General features: G+C 33.4%; 2 protein-coding genes across 4 annotated transcripts in view; both read left to right on the forward strand.

Moving 5' to 3' along the window:
• Positions 1–6,114, forward strand: part of LOC134684652 (mucin-3B-like) — a 62,355-nt gene extending 56,241 nt beyond the window's left edge. Inside the window, exons 13-16 of the mRNA XM_063543957.1 lie at positions 41–2,233; positions 2,405–3,193; positions 3,575–6,050; positions 6,095–6,114. Of these exons, the coding sequence (XP_063400027.1) occupies positions 41–2,233; positions 2,405–3,193; positions 3,575–6,050; positions 6,095–6,114 (5,478 nt within the window). The remainder of the gene's footprint in view (positions 1–40; positions 2,234–2,404; positions 3,194–3,574; positions 6,051–6,094) is intronic.
• A 37-nt stretch (positions 6,115–6,151) lies between these two features.
• The window catches only part of LOC134682970 (uncharacterized), a 45,352-nt gene continuing 30,518 nt past the window's right edge, over positions 6,152–20,985 (forward strand). For all 3 annotated transcript variants that reach the window (XM_063541933.1, XM_063541935.1, XM_063541934.1), the window contains exons 1-5: positions 6,152–7,067; positions 7,810–7,901; positions 8,273–8,419; positions 8,981–9,160; positions 9,910–11,009. In XM_063541933.1, the coding sequence (XP_063398003.1) occupies positions 6,167–7,067; positions 7,810–7,901; positions 8,273–8,419; positions 8,981–9,160; positions 9,910–11,009 (2,420 nt within the window). In that variant the 5' untranslated portion in view covers positions 6,152–6,166. The remainder of the gene's footprint in view (positions 7,068–7,809; positions 7,902–8,272; positions 8,420–8,980; positions 9,161–9,909; positions 11,010–20,985) is intronic.

Raw genomic sequence — 20,985 nt, forward strand, 5'->3', positions numbered from 1 at the left:
TACAATACAGACTACACCAGTGATAAATGATACAATACAGACTACACCAGTGATAAACGAAACAATGCTGCCTTCACTACTGATGAATGATACAATACAGACTACACCAGTAATGAACGATACAATACCGACTACACCATTGATAAACGAAACAATGCTGCCTTCACTACTGATGAATGATACAATACAGACTACACCAGTGATAAACGAAACAATGCTGTCTTCACTAGTGATGAATGGTACAATACAGACTACACTCACACCACATCATCCTATATCTACACAAGTGATAAACGAAACGTTGCTGTCTTCACTACTGATGAATGATACAATACAGACTACACCAGTAATGAACGATACAATACCGACTACACCAGTGATAAACGAAACAATGCTGCCTTCACTACTGACGAATGATACAATACAGACTACACCAGTGATAAACGAAACAATGCTGTCTTCACTAGTGATGAATGGTACAATACAGACTACACTCACACCACATCTTCCTATATCTACACAAGTGATAAACGAAACGTTGCTGTCTTCACTACTGATGAATGATACAATACAGACTACACCAGTGATGAACAAAACAATATTGTCTTCACTCATAGTGAATGATACAATACAAACGATACCAGTAATGAATAATACAATACAGACTACACCAGTAATAAACGGAACATTGATGCATTCACTACTGATGAATGATACAATACAGACTACACCAGTAATAAATGGAACATTGATGCATTCACTACTGATGAATGATACAATACAGACTACACCAGTGATTAACGAAATAATGCTGCCTTCACTACTGATGAATGATACAATACAGACTACACCAGTGATAAACCAAACAATGCTGTCATCACTACGTTTGAATGATACAATACAGACTACGCCAGTGATAACCGAAACAATGCTGTCTTTACTACTGTTGAATAATACAATACAGACTATACCAGTGATAAACGAATCAATGCTGTCTTCACTACTGATAAATGATACAATACAGACTATACCAGTGATAAACGAATCAATGCTGTCTTCACTACTGATGAATGATACAATACAGACTACACCAGTGATAAACGAAACAATGCTTTCTTCACTACTGAAGATTGATACAATACAGACTATACCAGTGATAAACGAATCAATGATGTCTTCACTACTGTTGAATGATACAATACCGACTACACCAGTTGTAACCGAAACAATGCTGCCTTCACTACTGATGAATGATACAATACAGACGACACCAGTGATAAACGAAACAATGCTGTCTTCAAAACTGATGAATGATACAATACGGACTACACCTGTGATAAACGAAACAATGCTGTCTTCACTACTGTTGAATGATACAATACCGACTACACTAGTGATAACCGAACCAATGCTGCCTTCACTACTGATGAATGATACAGTACAGACTACACCATTGATAAACGAAACAATGCAGACTACACCAGTGATAAATGATACAATACAGACTACACCAGTGATGAACGAAACAATCTTGTCTTCACTCATAGTGAATGATACAATACAAACGACACCAGTAATGACTGATACAGTACAGACTACACCAGTGATAAACGGAACATTTATGCCTTCACTACTGTTGAATGATACAATACCGACTACACTAGTGATAACCGAACCAATGCTGCCTTCACTACTGATGAATGATACAGTACAGACTACACCATTGATAAACGAAACAATGCAGACTACACCAGTGATAAATGATACAATACAGACTACACCAGTGATGAACGAAACAATCTTGTCTTCACTCATAGTGAATGATACAATACAAACGACACCAGTAATGACTGATACAGTACAGACTACACCAGTGATAAACGGAACAATGCTGCCTTCACTACTGTTGAATGATACAGTACAGACTACACCAGTGATAAACGGAACATTGATGTCTTCACTACTGATGAATGATACAATACAGAAGACACCAGTGATAAACGAAACAAAGCTGTCTTCACAACTGATGAATGATACAATACCGACTACACCAGTGATAAACGAAACAATGCTGCCTTCACTACTGATGAATGATACAATACAGGCTACACTAGTGATAAACGAAACAATGCTGTTTTCACTAGTGATGAATGGTACAATACAGACTACAAAAGTGATAAACGACACATTGCTGTCTTCACTACTGATGAATGATACAATACAGACTACACCAGTGATAAATGATACAATACAGACTACACCAGTGATGAACGAAACAATGTTGTCTTCACTCATAGTGAATGATACAATACAAACGACACCAGTGATAAATGATACAATACAGACGACACAAGTGATAAACGAAACAATGCTGTCTTCACTTCTGATGAATGATACAATACAGACTACACCAGTGATAAACGAAACAATGCTGTCATCACTACGTTTGAATGATACAATACAGACGACACCAGTGATAAACGAAACAATGCTGTCTTCACTACTGATGAATGATACAATACAGACGACACCAGTAATAAACGAAACAATGCTATCTTCACTACTGATGAACGATACATTACAGACTACACCAGTGATAAACGAAACAATGCTGTCTTCACTACTGATGAATGATACAATACAGACCACTTTAGTGATAAATGAATCAATGCTGTCTTCACTAGTGTTGAATGATACAATACAGACTACACCAGTGATAAACGAAACAATGCTATCTTCACTACTGATGAATGATACAATACAGACTACACTAGTGATAAACAAAACAATGCTGTCTTCACTACTGATGAATGATACAATACAGACCACTTTAGTGATAAATGAAACAATGCTGTCTTCACTAGTGCTGAATGATACAATACAGACTACACCAGTGATAAACGAAACAATGCTATCTTCACTACTGATGAATGATACAATACAGACTACACCAGTGATAAACGAAACAATGCTGCCTTCACTACTGATGAATGATACAATACAGACTACACCAGTGATAAACGAAACAGTGCTGTTTTCACTACTGATGAATGATACATTACAGACTACACCAGTGATGAACGAAACAATGCTGTCATCACTACTGATGAATGATACAATACAGACTACACCAGTGATGAATGATACATTACAGACTACACCAGTGATGAATGATACAATACAGACTACACCAGTGATGAATGATACAATACAGACTACACCAGTGATAAACAAAACAATGCTGTCTTCACTCATAGTGAATGATACAATACAAACGACACCAGTGATAAATGATACAATACAGACGACACAAGTGATAAACGAAACAATGCTGTCTTCACCTCTGATGAATGATACAATACAGACTACACCAGTGATAAACGAAACAATGCTGTCATCACTACTGATGAATGATACATTACAGACTACACCAGTGATAAACAAAACAATGCTGTCTTCACTCATAGTGAACGATACAATACAAACGACACCAGTGATAAATGATACAATACAGACTACACCAGTGATGAATGATACAATACAGACTACACCAGTGATAAATGATACAATACAGACTACACCAGTGATGAACGAAACAATGTTGTCTTCACTCATAGTGAACGATACAATACAAACGACACCAGTGATAAATGATACAATACAGACGACACAAGTGATAAACGAAACAATGCTGTCTTCACCTCTGATGAATGATACAATACAGACTACACCAGTGATAAACGAAACAATGCTGTCATCACTACGTTTGAATGATACAATACAGACGACACCAGTGATAAACGAAACAATGCTGTCTTCACTACTGATGAATGATACAATACAGACGACACCAGTAATAAACGAAACAATGCTATCTTCACTACTGATGAACGATACATTACAGACTACACCAGTGATAAACGAAACAATGCTGTCTTCACTACTGATGAATGATACAATACAGACCACTTTAGTGATAAATGAATCAATGCTGTCTTCACTAGTGTTGAATGATACAATACAGACTACACCAGTGATAAACGAAACAATGCTATCTTCACTACTGATGAATGATACAATACAGACTACACCAGTGATAAACAAAACAATGCTGTCTTCACTACTGATGAATGATACAATACAGACCACTTTAGTGATAAATGAAACAATGCTGTCTTCACTAGTGTTGAATGATACAATACAGACTACACCAGTGATAAAAAAAACAATGCTATCTTCACTACTGATGAATGATACAATACAGACTACACCAGTGATAAACGAAACAATGCTGCCTTCACTAGTGATGAATGATACAATACAGACTACACCAGTGATAAACGAAACAATGCTGCCTTCACTACTGATGAATGATACAATACAGACTACACCAGTGATAAACGAAACAATGCTGTCATCACTACTGATGAATGATACAATACAGACTACACCAGTGATAAACGAAACAATGCTGTCATCACTACTGATGAATGATACAATACAGACTACACCAGTGATAAACGAAACAATGCTGTCATCACTACTGATGAATGATACAATACAGACTACACCTGTGATAAACGAAACAATGCTATCTTCACTACTGATGAACGATACATTACAGACTACACCTGTGATAAACGAAACAATGCTATCTTCACTACTGATGAACGATACATTACAGACTACACCTGTGATAAACGAAACAATGCTATCTTCACTACTGATGAACGATACATTACAGACTACACCTGTGATAAACGAAACAATGCTATCTTCACTACTGATGAACGATACATTACAGACTACACCTGTGATAAACGAAACAATGCTATCTTCACTACTGATGAACGATACATTACAGACTACACCAGTGATAAACGAAACAATGCTGCCTTCACTACTGATGAATGATACAATACAGACTACACCAGTGATAAACAAAACAATGCTGTCATCACTACTGATGAATGATACAATACAGACTACACCAGTGATAAAAAAAACAATGCTATCTTCACTACTGTTGAATGATACAATACAGACGATACCAGTGATAAACGAAACAATGCTGTCTTCACTACTGATGAATGATACAATACAGACGACACCAGTGATAAACGAAACAATGCTGTCTTCACTACTGATGAATGATACATTACAGACTACACCAGTTATAAACGAAAAAATTATGTCTTCCCTACTGATGAATGATACAATACAGACGATACCAGTAATGAATGATACAATACAGACTACACCTGTGATGGACGAAACAATGCTGTCTTCACTAGTGAGGAATGATACATTACAGACTACACCAGTTATAAACGAAAAAATTATGTCTTCCCTACTGATGAATGATACAATACAGACGATACCAGTAATGAATGATACAATACAGACTACACCTGTGATGGACGAAACAATGCTGTCTTCACTAGTGAGGAATGATACGATACAGACTACACCAGTGATAAACGAAACATTGCTGTCTTCACTACTGATGAATGATACAATACAGACGATACCAGTGATAAACGAAACAATGCTGTCTTCACTTCTGATGAATGATACAATACAGACTACACCAGTGATAAACGAAACAATGCTGTCTTCACTACTGATGAATGATACATTACAGACTACACCAGTTATAAACGAAAAAATTATGTCTTCCCTACTGATGAATGATACAATACAGACGACACCAGTAATGAATGATACAATACAGACTACACCAGTGATAAACGAAACAATGATGTCTTCACTAGTGATGAATGATACAATACAGACTACACCAGTGATTAACGAAACAATGATGTCTTCACAACTGATGAATGATACAATACAGACGATACCAGTAATGAATGATACAATACAGACTACACCTGTTATGGACGAAACAATGATGTCTTCACTAGTGATGAATGATACAATACAGACTACACCAGTGATGAATGAAACAATACAAACTACACTAGTGATGAATTATACGATACAGACTTCACCTGTTATGAATTATACCATAGATACTTCACCTGTAATGAGTGATACAATACAGACTACACCAGTGATGAATGAAACAATACAGACATTACCACTGATGAATGATACAATACAAACTACACCAGTGATGAATGATACAATACAAACTACACTAGTGATGATTGATACGATACAGACTTCACCTGTAATGAATTATACCATAGATACAACACCCATGATGAATGATACGATACAGACTACACCTGTAATGAGTGATACAATACAGACTATACCAGTTATAGTGTCGGGATCGGTACCAATATCACCTTCATACTTGCTATCACATTTATCAAAAGTGAAAATTTCATCTTTGACAACATTAGATGAAACAGGATCATCATCAGAAGTAATGTATTCTTCATCGGTAGCGGAACCCGGATCAACATCAGAAATTATGTTAGCTACATCTGAATTAGAAACAGAATCAATGTCAGAAATTAAAATGGCTACGTCTGTATCAGGAATTGTTTCTTCCGAAATTCCATTAACTATCCTAGTAGTAGTATCTTCCTCATCAACCGAACCTGGTTCGTCTACATTAGGAGCAGAAACACCATTATATTCAGAAGTTGAATCGCAGACCCCTTTTATCGGAATTACATCTTCTGGGTTTGCATTTAATTTATCAACAAAAAGCACTGCGTTAATCTCCGGGGTTGGTTCGATTACATATGTAGTGGTGTCTTCATCACAAAATGTGATATCGTCTACACCAGTAACGAACACTGAAATAACAAAGGTACTTGCGTCTACATTGAAGATGGATATTACATCATTGTTAAATGTTTCATCGTCTATTTTTGTGATGGAATCATCTATTGCATCAGTTAAAGAGATATCATCTTCACCAGATGTTGTATCATCTACAACGAATTCATATTCCTCTGTTTCGCCTTCAACTTCCATGACGCAACCAACTTCAAGTGTTGTAGCTCCAGACAATCGACTTTCAGTAACACTGAACGTGAAAGAAAGTGTGGATATCAAAAGTCAAGAATTCAAAGACAAGATCGAGAAAGGTATGGACTATATCCATTTACTCTAAGTATGAACCAACAATGATAGAATATGAAGAAATTTCATATTATTTTCTTTGAAATAAGTACAATAAAAGGAGTTTTTACATAGTTGCAAGTAAATGAAAAAAAATTTATGTAGTCTATCTACTGAAGTTGTACCCGAAAGATAAAATCATTATTTTGAAATTTAACTAATGACTAATGGAATATGGGGGTAATCACAGAGAGAAGCCACCTAACAACGGTTCACATATGGTTATATCTAGACGATCAAAAAAGTGTAACATTGCTCTATTAAATCTATGTAAGTTGTTCATAAATTCAGCAGATAAGACAATGATACGACAACCCTTTCTAAATGTGTACGACTTGTGGTTTAAGCATTTGCAAAAGAGACATGTATATTCAGAAGATGCGACTGGATAAGAACAATGGCAGATATCATAGGGAAAGTCAAACTCATCAGTCGAAAAAGATCTGACAATGTCATGGCAAAAAACGAAAAACGACCAACAGACAAACCATAATCTACATAGCACAACATACAACCAGATTTATCTTAGGTATTTCTGACTTGCAATGTAATCATGTGTAAGTTTGCCTGTCCCTCTGGTATCTTTCGTCCCTCTTTTACACATATGACACTCGTGTATGTACTGCAAATAACAAATTATTTCTATTTTTTATTGAATTTTTGTAAATTCATATAGTTTTTTCATACGTAATGTAAATTTATGTGTAGGTCTTGCGGAGAGTTTTATTGCAGCCAGTAGTTCACGGCGGAAAAGGTCGATCAGAGATAAAAGACAAGCAAACCAAGGCGTGGATGTGAAGGTATAGTTACCATATGTCCAAATAAAACAATGAAATAAACTATGTAAGCTATTTCTAAAATGAATTCGTATGATAATGTTTATAAATAAAAGAGGACGTGGGATGAACGCAAATAATACAAAAATACAACAAAACGTAACTGACTTCAGCTGTCAGTCTGTATATATAGAAAAAAATGTCATGTTTTAATCTCTTAATCCCCTCGAATGTGAATAAGCAATATAGAGACCATCGATAGCTGCCATCAACACGAAATTTTTATGAACAAAACAATGAAATCACCATTGTGCTGCATTACTTTGAAATGAATGTTATATGCATTAGTCCCATTTGATAAAAACAATCACTGTAACTTGCATTTTCGTCATCAGGTAACAGACACCCAAAGAACTAGTGGTTCGGCAGTTGATGTACAATTCGAGGTTTACAAAGATGGCACCGTAGTCCCAGCAACAGAAGCCGAGAATACATACAAGACATTGTCGGATGTTGAATTGAGCGCTACAATTGGATATCCTGTACGTTTAGCATTCTGTAAAATATCTTTTTATTATATTTTTCTCTGTATAGATTTATGAAATGTATTTTCAAATCATATATATATAATGTTTCAAATGGTAAATTGAAATTAGGTATAAGTAGTGTGATTTTCCCTTTACTTAATCATTACTACAGTGAGATTATGAGAACTGTAATTATTACTTCAAAAGTTCAATGGTTGCCATTATGGATTTCTTTGAGTTTCTCAGATCAAAAACGACACTACGACTCTGTCTTAGATCCTATGTGCACTTTGTCATGTTACTTGCTATGATTGATTGGTTTTTCTACACTAACTCCTGAATGTGACGGATAATACATACAAAGCAGGATATATTTACCATGTGCACGTATCTGTTCCCATTCGTTATAAGATATAGGACTTTTTTTCATTTCTTGCACTTCCTTGTTTTTCTTTTTAATACTTATATATGGTTATGAGATATCTACTGAACATCGGTTTACAATATGTGCATGTATTTGTTAACAGTTAAAACTTTTATGTAAATCTAACTAAGTTTATTTTTGAAATCTTACAGGTAGCACAGCCAATCGTTGCTTTGTCATCAGTCAAAACAACTGATAATGGTGTAAATTGGAGTGATTTTAATGGACCATTGATAATCATTCTTATAGCAGTCCCATCAGCCTTAGTGATCATAGTCACCATTGGATTTATCTACGTACATTGTTATGTTCGATCATATAGTGTCGATGGTGTAAGTTGTTTTATTGTTATTTTACGAAATTTTCCTTTGATCTTCTTCACTCATAATTTTCTTTTTCAGCGGAGTCGAACTCGAGTGATATGAAAAATTATCGCTGGAAAGTAAGGGCGTAAGTGGCGTTGCTAATGAAATTGACATGAACTTGACATGAAATTGACGCTGTCATAGGTAAAATAGTAATAAACAGATTGTAATTAGTCATCTCAACTCGATTGCTTTTCTCACTTTCGCCGTGCCGGTTCAAGCTATAAAATCCATCTCGTTGAGATGATCAACGATAATTTAGAATTACTTCAGTTTTTTTGCTGAAAATAAAATCTCAATATAAAGAACATCAACTGATTTTTTTCCAATATTGTTTAACGAGTTAGGTATCCATTTTGACACTTAGACATTATAATGTGTCGTGTCTCTAATTGTTCAATAACTTAAAAGAAAAGGTATGGCAAGAACCATCGTTTTGACCCCTGAAATTGTGAACTAGTAAAATTAGTCAAGACTTCCATTATCAATTAATTTGATTGAAAAATTAACAGGTTGATGTTGTACAGAAAGTCATTTGGGATGTCACTATTTTTACGTCAAAAGCAAGTCGAAAACGATTTTTTTGACAAAAAATACCTTTTCTATTCATAGGTTCGAACATCTTCTTGAGTGTAAACCGCGTTACCCTCCAAAATATTTTACACTTATCATCTTAATCTTTTTCTAAATTTCTCAATTTTACATGTTTTATTTAGATTACAGACAGACGTCGATTGGATTTGGAGAGCGGAGAGAGCCTAAGTGGGTCGACTTCAGTCTCATCAACCTTCAAACGTCGTTCAGTGTCATTTAATGCAGGATACACTAATCCTTCAGAAACAGAAAATGCTTCCTTTATAGATGCATTCGATATTCATGAGACAAAGGTACAACCAATACCCAGACCTCAGTTATACCAACCTCCAACAAGACGGCAAAGTTTATACTCCGATAGTTATGATGTTAATGCACAATTACCATTAACTCAGCAAGAAAGGCAATCAAGCTTTGGAAACAGGCAGACGAAAAGCTTTGAATTACCTGACACTTTCGTTAGTCAACCCCATTATGAGAGAGAAGACGAAACATCTAACAGACAAATTGTTGATGAAATTAAGAATAATGAACAACGACGTCGATATAAATCGAATGAAAAAGCTAAAAGGAAATCTAAACCATTTGCACGCCGAGATTCTGATTTTCCAGTTTCTGGTTTTCAGTATACCCCGATTGAGGATCAACAACTTGATTCTGATTTTCCCGCTTCCGGTTTTCAGTATACCCCGATTGAGGATCAACAACTTGACTCTGATTATTTCCGTGGTGATTCGATAAATGCAATATCACAAGAAACCCAAAACTATGACTTAGAAAATGAAAGACGTTTTGATGGATATATACCATATCATACCCCAAGTTTCAAAAATGAGACACCACAGACTAATCAAAAACAAAATAATCTAAACAGAGAAGAAGCATATCGAGTTAGACCAACAGCACCGCAATATGAGCCATGTCCACCAGACTTCAATATACAAGAATACTTAGGGGATAAAAATCATCCAGGAAAGTTGGTGTTTAGTTCAGACTATATTTTTGCAAATGAAATTGCTAATCCGGTGTTCAATCCACGAGAAACAACACTTCGATTTATGGAAGATGAACAACACTTACCGATACCATCAGATCATTTCATCCCCCACGAGAGACTCAATACTGATGATGCAGTCTACTATACACAAAATTATTATCCATCTGATGGACGTGATTCCAGAAATATTAACCAACGTCAACCTTCAGCTAACAATAGAATGAGGTATGTCACGATTGGTGTGTAACGGTGTAAGAGGGATAACTCAAACTTATTTTAAGACATCTGATAAACTGGTACGCCATTCTATCTAATGCTCCGTTATTGTAGTGATAGGTGAACACAGCAGGTTTAAGTCACTTGACTGAATATTTTCTCTATTTCCTTTTACAACTTTTATCATTTTTCTTTTTTCTTGTGATTAATTTTATCTTCTTATACTAATTTTCACTTCTTTTTCTGATACATTAAAGAAATATACATACGAAGAAAGACGAGGATTTGTAAAGATGACCTGTTTTTTGTAAGTCACTTTCTCTGGCTATTATAGGTTAAAGGATACACTTTTTTATGGGTCATGTATATATAATCCTGCTTTTCTGTACGTTTCAACTAAAGTTTAAATCCAATCCTACAAACGCTTTTTCCTTGATGTTTCCTTTTTATATACTACTCAGTTCACTTCAGTTATGTATTTCTATACAATATTTATTAATTTATTCTAATGAGTAATTCTTCGAATTTGCATTTTGAGTATTATCTTCTGTTGATAGTTGGAGATTATTGAATTGAATTCTCGTCCTTGTATAAAAAAAAGTATTCCAAGTATAATTGGAATATATGTTATTTATGAATCCGAAATTCAATATGGTCGTTATTGTGAACATGTTTTTACTTAGAATTCCATAGGAAATGGATAGATTTCATTGATAAAACTCACATATTTCACGATTTGAAAGTTGTTTAAATGTTTAGTAGTACTACATATTTAATAATAAATATGTGTCCACTAGAAACCACACACTGTTCACGTCATCACAAGTACATTTTTAATAAACTGTCCTCTTTAAAATCAAAACTTGTCATATTTTTCGAAAAGAATGCATATAACTTCTTCATTGAAACTTGATTTTTGACCAGTTTGGCAGTAATATTCCTGTTTTAAATTATACATCCACATAATATTGGATTATTGGGTCACTGTGTTGAAAAGATCGACAATAACCGTCATTGCTAGTATCAATAATATAATATACTTTTTTTTCTTTTTTTTTTTTGTCTTTTGAAAAATGTTGTTTGTTCTGTATTTAGACCTTTCTACAACGAAATTTGTTTTACCTGCACACGTATAAAAATTGCGGTTTAAACTTTTTATCCAACGCAATCATAGATTTGAACGTAGTTTTCAATTTAGACATGTTTATATAGATAAATATATATCAAACTATAACAAATAATCCTTTTTCTTTTCCACTTGTCCAATTCCTTTGTTTAATATTAAGTTTTGATATGTAAACAACAGTGGCGGATTCAGAGGGGGGCGTAGAGGGCGTACGCCCCCCCCCCCCTTTTGCTCGGACTTTTTTTTTTTTAATTTGGTAAAATGATAATCAGACTTCGTGAACTTTGCCATTTCCCGTGTACTCTTTTTTTTTATTTTTATGAAAAAATTCCTTTATTATAAAGATATTTTAGCTGGAATCTACTGATTGTCAAAGTCATGTGTTTGTGATTCGCTATGATGACCAGTGTATCGAAAAAAACTTCGATCAGTCATTTTAATATTCAAATTACAGTTACACATTGCTTTTGCTGAGGATGACAATCATGACACTTTCAAAGCGACACAGGATTGAGCAAGAACGTATGGACTTCTATTTCATTATTCCACCAAATGAAAGAAATACTCTATATATATAGACTATTACACTCTCATGACAAAAAAGTTCCGCATCAATATTAAACACACGTACGAAAACATGTTTAACTCCAAACGCCCCAGCCTATTTTAAAATAACATAGCTTAATAATGATACCCAGTCAGTATGAGCTCTATATACATTAATTTAAAGTCTAATGTACGAACAATTTCTTTTGAGGAGAAGTCTTAGATATTAGAGAGAAAAATGACTCTGATTTTTTCCTTAAACAAAAAATTCTGGTCGTATCTGGATTGAAAACAATAATCTTGTCCACATTTTTGCTATAAGAAACGAATATTTCAAACAGAATTATTAAGCATTCCATGAACATGATGATTTTATTTTGTGGCAAGAGTGTGCATGTCTGGCATATCTGTTTCGCCGAACTGATATATTGAAGACTTTTTCAAGACCAGACTGCAACCTGCCTGCTGGGTGTGGCCTTTATGTCTCAATTTGTCGGCCGTCAATTATAACTTCGTTGTCATTTCAGACTCATTTTAGCGATTGGTTGATTTGAAAACCCTCATTTCCCTTAATTTTGTTGGGTGAAATATATCAACCAAACATTTAGATAAAAAATGCTTGTTTGTCTTTTTTTTTAACTCGTGACTGTCCTATTTTAAATTTAATCATATAGCCCGGCGTATATCTTGTTTACAACACGAAATTTGTGAGATTATGATAAAACTTATCACTTGCAACAAACCGGTGAGAATTTTCTTGTCTAATTTTGACTGATAAGTCCAATGCATATAAAATTTATTAGAACATAGCTTTGGATCCATACTACTAGTATTATTTAATGATAGACAATAATAGGGAGAATACAGCATCGAAAATATCCAACCCTTACACTTTACAGCAACTACAAAATATACATGCCCTGCGCCAGGAACCGTTTAAAAAGTACATATTACACTTTATATTTTATGTTTTTGGCCCCAAAAAGGTCCCAAAATTTTTTAAAACTTCGCACCCCCTTTCCAAAATCCTGGATCCGCCCCTGAACAATAAAATGCTTTGGATTGAATTATCTCTTTCTAGTATCTCTTTAAAGATATAATCAACTAAATATGAAATTCAATATATCTGAAAATGTATGATTAAAATCAGTTGCTCTGCCAAATATTAGTTTTGGCTTTTTGTTGAAGGTGTAACTGCAGTGCAGAACATCATTACAATTACTGTTCATTTGTTTTTTTGTGTCATGAACTGAAGTCCATTTGCATACAAAGCAAAGTTTGGAATTCAAAAGAACAGGAGTCATAAAATTCAATATAGAAAGATTATTTTCATAATAAGAAATTCATCAGTGAGAATAATTGCATAATGTTTTGTCTATTGTGTGTTATACGTCACAAAACTGTTGTTTCTCTTTCTTTTTGTGTGTGTGTGTATTATTCATGGATTCCTATGATGATTCTTTTGTATTGGATTTTATACTGAGTAAAATTAGTTAGTTAGTTAGTTTCAAAGACTAAAGCTGTCATATGATTTGATTTTAGAATTTTGTCATTTCTTTATTTTTATATTCCTACTTGGGTTTTTTTCCTCATAAGTACAAAGAAGTTCACAGTTGTATATTAAGATGGGTTTCTTTCTTTTTGAAATATGGGGCATAGTTTATACTCTTTTCTAGTGAAGTGATTTGTTAATCCGTGCTATATGATATCGACACCTATATTATATCGGAGTTTTCTTTCAGGTCAATTTCTATTATGTACATTTTTAGTTGAAAAATCTACAATTAACACTGATTATCAGCTTCGGTAAACTATCGGTCTATCTTTGTGTATAGGGCTAAGACCATGTTTTTCCCGACGGAGTCTAACTTGAATATGTGTTAGACAGTGACTGGCTTTTTTTCCTTGCAAAAGATCGCCAAAAGATTAATGATAGGGGTTTATTTAGAATAGGACCTAGCATGCAAGTATATTGAACAAAATCATATAAGCCGATATAGACGATGATGCAATTTACGGAAGGTTACCGTTACCGTGCTGCAGTGCTTCGAATCATGTGTTGCCGATTTGAAAGAAATCGGAAATTCACATAACCACTGGATTTAGTTGAGGAATTTGGAAATACTCTCTTTCTCATTTTCATTTTATTATTTCTTTTAGGGGCTATATCCTGTTTTGTCTATGAAAATCCAACTAGTTTGTGGAATTTAACTACCAAATAGTATTTGTATTTTTGGTCGTTAGTCTCTGATCTATTTAAAAATAAAATCAAAAAGTATGTTTAAACACCTGCTATTACACAATACCTGAGATTACAATAACAGTAGGGATTATAGTAATCTTATATATTTTTTACTGGCTAATAAGATCTAATAACGGATTATCATAACTAACAATTCGATTTTTTTAATGACACTGTCACAGGGGCTATGCCATAAAGATCATTGAATTTTAACAGGTATGTCATGTTTGTAACCATCTCAAGACAAATAGATATAAAATAATCTACCAAGATATTTTTGAGGGCACCTTGTAGATCCTTGTAGTTTGAAATTGGCGCGTAAAATGAGTGTTCCGAATGTAAGACAACTCGGAAGACGTTTGCTATGCGAATGGCTTCGTGACAACCAAACAACCTGGTTTTTACTGGAAATATATAATTATTCCTTGGCTGAATTCCAAGAATAAAAGCCGGTCATAAAAGTTAAAAGCGAATTATTTTCCTCTATAGGTAGGGTAAGTTTGAAAAATGTACGTCAAGGCAGAATATTGTTTCTAATGTTACAAACGACAAGCATGACAGGAGACCGACGAGTTTCAGTCAATACTAAGAAATTATACATGTTTGTCATATAAACAACAGTATTTTTTTTCTTGTTGTCTTCAGGGTTTTGATTTTGAGCACCCATCACCCCTTTTCTTTTTTTATCTAATGATTCCCCTAAAACATAAAACAGGATCTTTACTTTTAGTGAGTCCTAGTTGGACAGACATTATTCAGTTATCGTCCTGTCATATGTTTTTGTATGTCATGTATTTGGATGTCATATGTTTTTGTATGTCATATGTTTTCGTATCATCCATATTTCATCGGTTTCGATTTCACACGTGTATATTGTGGCAGGTTTTTGGTTTCTATATTTAAAACAACAGTCAACAACACTACAACTTCACATCTTAAAAATATATTCAAAATCATTAAAAGGCGCTAGAACAAATCAAATAAAACCAGAGTAGCCATTTTTATTTAATGCCAAAAATTTGCCTCGCTAGAATAGTTGTCGTAGGAAGGCGTCCCAGAAAAAAATTAAAATAGCCTTGCCAGATGTCATAATTATTTGGACTACATGAAGTATAGCTATATCGTCTGCCTGCCCAACATCAGATCTTCAAGACATGTGACTATCATGTATTTTTTTGAACATTTTTATTACAAACGAGCACCTTAAAATTAGCATGGCTCTTATATAAAATGGCTGTTCAAAATCCATTCATTCAATATTTTATTGACAATTCTTTTTATACATCCTTGATACTCAAAGATGAAAACAGTCTTACATGTAACTTTCAAAAAAATAATTTCTTTTGCATAAACCATGTGTCAATCTGTTAATCTTTATAATTTTTCAAGCGATCACCAGAACCATGACTTTAGAATATACTTATTTCCAGATTATATACATGTAGTCATTTCCTGTCAGTGTTGACTGATCCAATTTTTTTATTTATATGAAAACATATGACGCTGTTTTTTTGACATACGAAAATTGCAAAGTAATCGGAAAGGGTTAAAAATTGTAGAAAGCCTTGACAAAAATAATAGATATCTAAAATCATTCAATAGGTCATGCTTGTCAAATTTGAGTTAACACCGGAATAAAAACTCAACAGTGAAAACCGTAAGCAGTGAAAATTGTTATTATTACGAAAAACACATGACATGATGATACTGTCAATAATGGGCATGTTCTTAAGTAGTTGATTTCAATCTGTCCTAAAAGGACATATATACAGCCCCTTAACAAATGTATTAAGTAAGACAAACAGTGCACATGATTCTTGACATCAGTTCCACATAATCTAAAATAGTGGGGGGAAAAAGTTGTGTTATTTCAGAACTTATTTAGATTGATGTAAAAAGCAATAATAAAGGTGTATTTTTCCCTCAAACTATCAAAACCTTGTTCATTTGTACATGTTGTATATATCATCTTAGAAAGCAATATTGTGGGGACATCTCTGTTAAGTCTATTAGCTGTAGTACATGTACATGTAGTACATTGCAAGACTCAGTAAAATTATTAAATATATATATATATCAATAGTTTTATCTTTTACATGTGTTATAATACATTGTACATGTATAAAAAAAACTTTAAATGTTAGCATGGTACATGTTTTGTAAAATAATATATTTTATTACTGAACAAATGACAAAATGAACCTTCGGCTGTTATCTGTTGTTTGGTCGGGTTGTTGTCTCTTTGACACATTCACCATTACCAATTTAATCATACATTTGAGTGTGTTGAAGATGTACATTACTAAGTAGACAAATGGAAGAAATATTATTGAAAACTTGCACATGTTGCAGTGAAATTAAACTGCTTTGTTTTTTTAATAACTGCTTATTGATCAAGAAAAAGCAATATCCATTTAAAGCTACATGTACTTTTAAAAAAGTTTTGAATTATTAGGAATAAGGAAACCATGAACATGTGCATGTGGATCATCTTTTAAAGGTAACAATTTAAGGGTAAAAAGACCTGACTATATATTTACAGATAGAGTAATCAATGAATAAGGAAGTAGGGGGAACAGAAAAGTGCTTAAATATCTAGCCAGAACAAGAACAGTATATTAATTAACAAGAATGTGTCCTCAGTACACGAATGCCCCACTCCCACTTTCATTTTCTATGTTCAGTGGACCGTGACATTCGGATAAAAACTCTAATTTGGCATTAAAATTAGAAAGATCATATCATAGGAAACATGTGTACTAAGTTTGAAGTTGATTGGACTTCAACTTCATCAAAATCTACCTGGACCAAAAACTTTAACCTGAAGCGGGACAGACGAACAAACAGACAGAAGAATGGACAAACGAACACACAGACCAGAAAACATAATGCCCCTCTACTATTGTAGGTGGGGCATAAAAATTGACATACAAATGAACAACTGTATTAAAGCTACATATGCAATGTTTCATACTGGTTGTTTTACATTTAGCTACATGTTCATGTATACATGTACAATTCATTTTAGTTTATTATACCCCACCATCGAAGTTGCAGAGGGTATAATGTTTTTGACCCGTCAGTCCTATTTCTTGTCATCGCAACTCCTCTAAAACCACACTGTTCACACAACAGAAGTTCATGAAACCTATTTAGATAATAAGGACATATTTGTGCGTTTAGACAGGAAATTAGGATTCAATTTTTTCTATGAGTTACACCCCTTTGAACTTATTTGACCCAATATACATGTACTACAGTTTGTCACTGCAACTCCTCTGAAACCATACAACAGAATTTCATGAAACCATATAAGATAATAAGGACATACTTTGTAGATGTGCATATCGACAGGAAATTATAATTCTTTTTTTTAGGAGTTATGTCCCTTTGAACTTATTTGCCCCAATATACATGTACATGTACTACTGCAACAGTTTGTCACCGCAACTCCTCTGAAACCATACAATAGAATTTCATGTAACCTTTTTATACGACCGCAAATTTTGAAAAACTTTTCGTCGTATATTGCTATCACGTTGGCGTCTGCGTCGTCGTTGTCGTCGTCGTCGTCGTCGGAATACTTTTAGTTTTCGCACTCTAACTTTAGTAAAAGTGAATATAAATCTATAAAATTTTATCACAAGGTTTATGACCACAAAAGGAAGGTTGGTATTAATTTTGGGAGTTTTGGTCCCAACATTTTAGGAATTAGGGGCCAAAAAGGGCCCAAATAAGCATTTTCTTGGTTTTCGCACTATAACTTTAGCTTAAGTTAATAGAAAATAATGAAATTTTAACACAATGTTTATGACCACAAAAGGAAGGTTGGTATTGATTTTGGGAGTTTTGGTTTCAATAGTGGAGGAATTAGGGGCCAAAAAAGGGCCCAAATAAGCATTATTCTTGGTTTTCGCACAATAACTTTAGTTTAAGTAAATAGAAATCTATGAAATTTAAACACAAGGTTTATGACCATAAAAGGAAGGTTGGTAATGATTTTGGGAGTTTTGGTCCCAACAGTTTAGGAATAAGGGACCCAAAGGGTCCAAAATTAAACTTTGTTTGATTTCATCAAAATTGAATAATTGGGGTTCTTTGATATGCCGAATCTAACTGTGTATGTAGATTTTTAACTTTTGGTCCCGTTTTCAAATTGGTCTACATTAAGGTCCAAAGGGTCCAAAATTAAACTTCGTTTGATTTTGACAAAAAATTAATCGGTTGGGTTCTTTGATATGCTGAATCTAAAAATGTACTTAGATTCTTGATTATCGGCCCAGTTTTCAAGTTGGTCCAAATCGGGGTCCAAAATTAAACTTTGTTTGATTTCATCAAAAATTGAATAAATGGGGTTCTTTGATATGCCAAATCTAACTGTGTATGTAGATTCCTCATTTTTGGTCTTGTTTTCAAATTGGTCTACATTAAAGTCCAAAGGGTCCAAAATTAAACTTAGTTTGATTTTAACAAAAATTGAAATCTTAGGGTTCTTTGATATGCTGAATCCAAACATGTACTTAGATTTTTGATTCTGGGCCCAGTTTTCAAGTTGGTCCAAATCAGGATCTAAAATTATTATATTAAGTTTTGTGCAATAGCAAGTCTTTTCAATTGCACAGTATTGCGCAATGGCAAGAAATATCTTATTGCAAAATATTGTGAAATAGCAATTTTGTTTTTAATTAGAGTTATCTTTCTTTGTCCAGAATAGTAAGCAAGAAATATCTAATTGTAAGAATTTTTTTTATTTGGAGTTATCTTTCTTTGTCCAGAATCAACTTAAATCTTTGTTATATATACAATATACAATGTATATTCACTTTTTACTACCAACTGATAAATTAAAATAATCTTTATCATTCAGTGATAACAAGCAGTTTTTTTACATCTTAATATTTTATGATGTATTTAAATGAGTAGTAATTGTTGCAAACTCCATTAGAAATTTTAATCGAGATTAGTTTTGGAATAAGGGAAAGAGGGATGGGATTAAAAAAATTGGGTTCAATTTTCTCATTTGAAATTTCATAAATAAAAAGAAAATTTCTTCAAACATTTTTTTTGAGAGGAATAATATTCAACAGCATAGTGAATTGCTCTAAGAGAAAACAAAAATTTTAATTTCATTAGAACACATTCATTCTGTGTCAGAAACCTATGCTGTGTCAACTATTTAATCACAATCCAAATTTAGAGCTGAATCCAGCTTGAATGTTGTGTCCATACTTGCCCCAACCGTTCAGGGTTCAACCTCTGCGGTCGTATAAAGCTACGCCCTGTGGAGCATCTGGTTAGATTATAAGGATATACTATGCACATTTTTTACATGTAGATGTGCATATTGTCAGGATTATTTATTTAAATTATACAAATCTAAACATTAGAATTCCTATCTGTAGTCATCACTGTGTTGGACATAGATTGTTATAATTAAAGAGTGACGAAGACCTATAAGCAATCATTGATTTAGTGATCATAATAAACTGATCATTTATGGCACTGATAGTTTTATTGTCTTGGGAATTTTTTATGTAGCAACCTGTAATTATCTCATTGTAATCAACTCAGATGCAATTGATTACTGAATACATTGCTTACTCACTTGAAGCTTAAATGAATTCAACAAGATTTTACATCAGGATAGAAAATTGGTTAAAAAATAAAATGTAGAATTTTAATTGCGTGAGACTGCTTTTATCAATTTTTTTAGAATTGGGACATGGGGAAATGAATTCTACATTTGGATAGGATTTGTTAAAAGATAGAATTTTAATTGTGTAAGACTCATGTTTAAAATTTCCTTACTTAGAACAGGCAAATGGCCATGGAAAAAATGAGACTTCATGAAAAATTAATATTTTGTGGCATGTGCACATTATAAAGGTATTGATATCATCTGCAACCAATTGAAAACTGTTATGTTTGATACTTGAAATCCATCAAGTAATAATTTATCGTGAGTGGCATCTCTACATGTTTATTTAACAGTTTTTAATAGATAAAATAATATTAAGTATAAATGTAAGTACTTAATAAGTTTTATGACCATACTAATTTATTGCTTATTA

The sequence above is a fragment of the Mytilus trossulus genome, chromosome 9 (assembly GCF_036588685.1).
Source record: "Mytilus trossulus isolate FHL-02 chromosome 9, PNRI_Mtr1.1.1.hap1, whole genome shotgun sequence".
NCBI classification, from domain to species: domain Eukaryota; kingdom Metazoa; phylum Mollusca; class Bivalvia; order Mytilida; family Mytilidae; genus Mytilus; species Mytilus trossulus.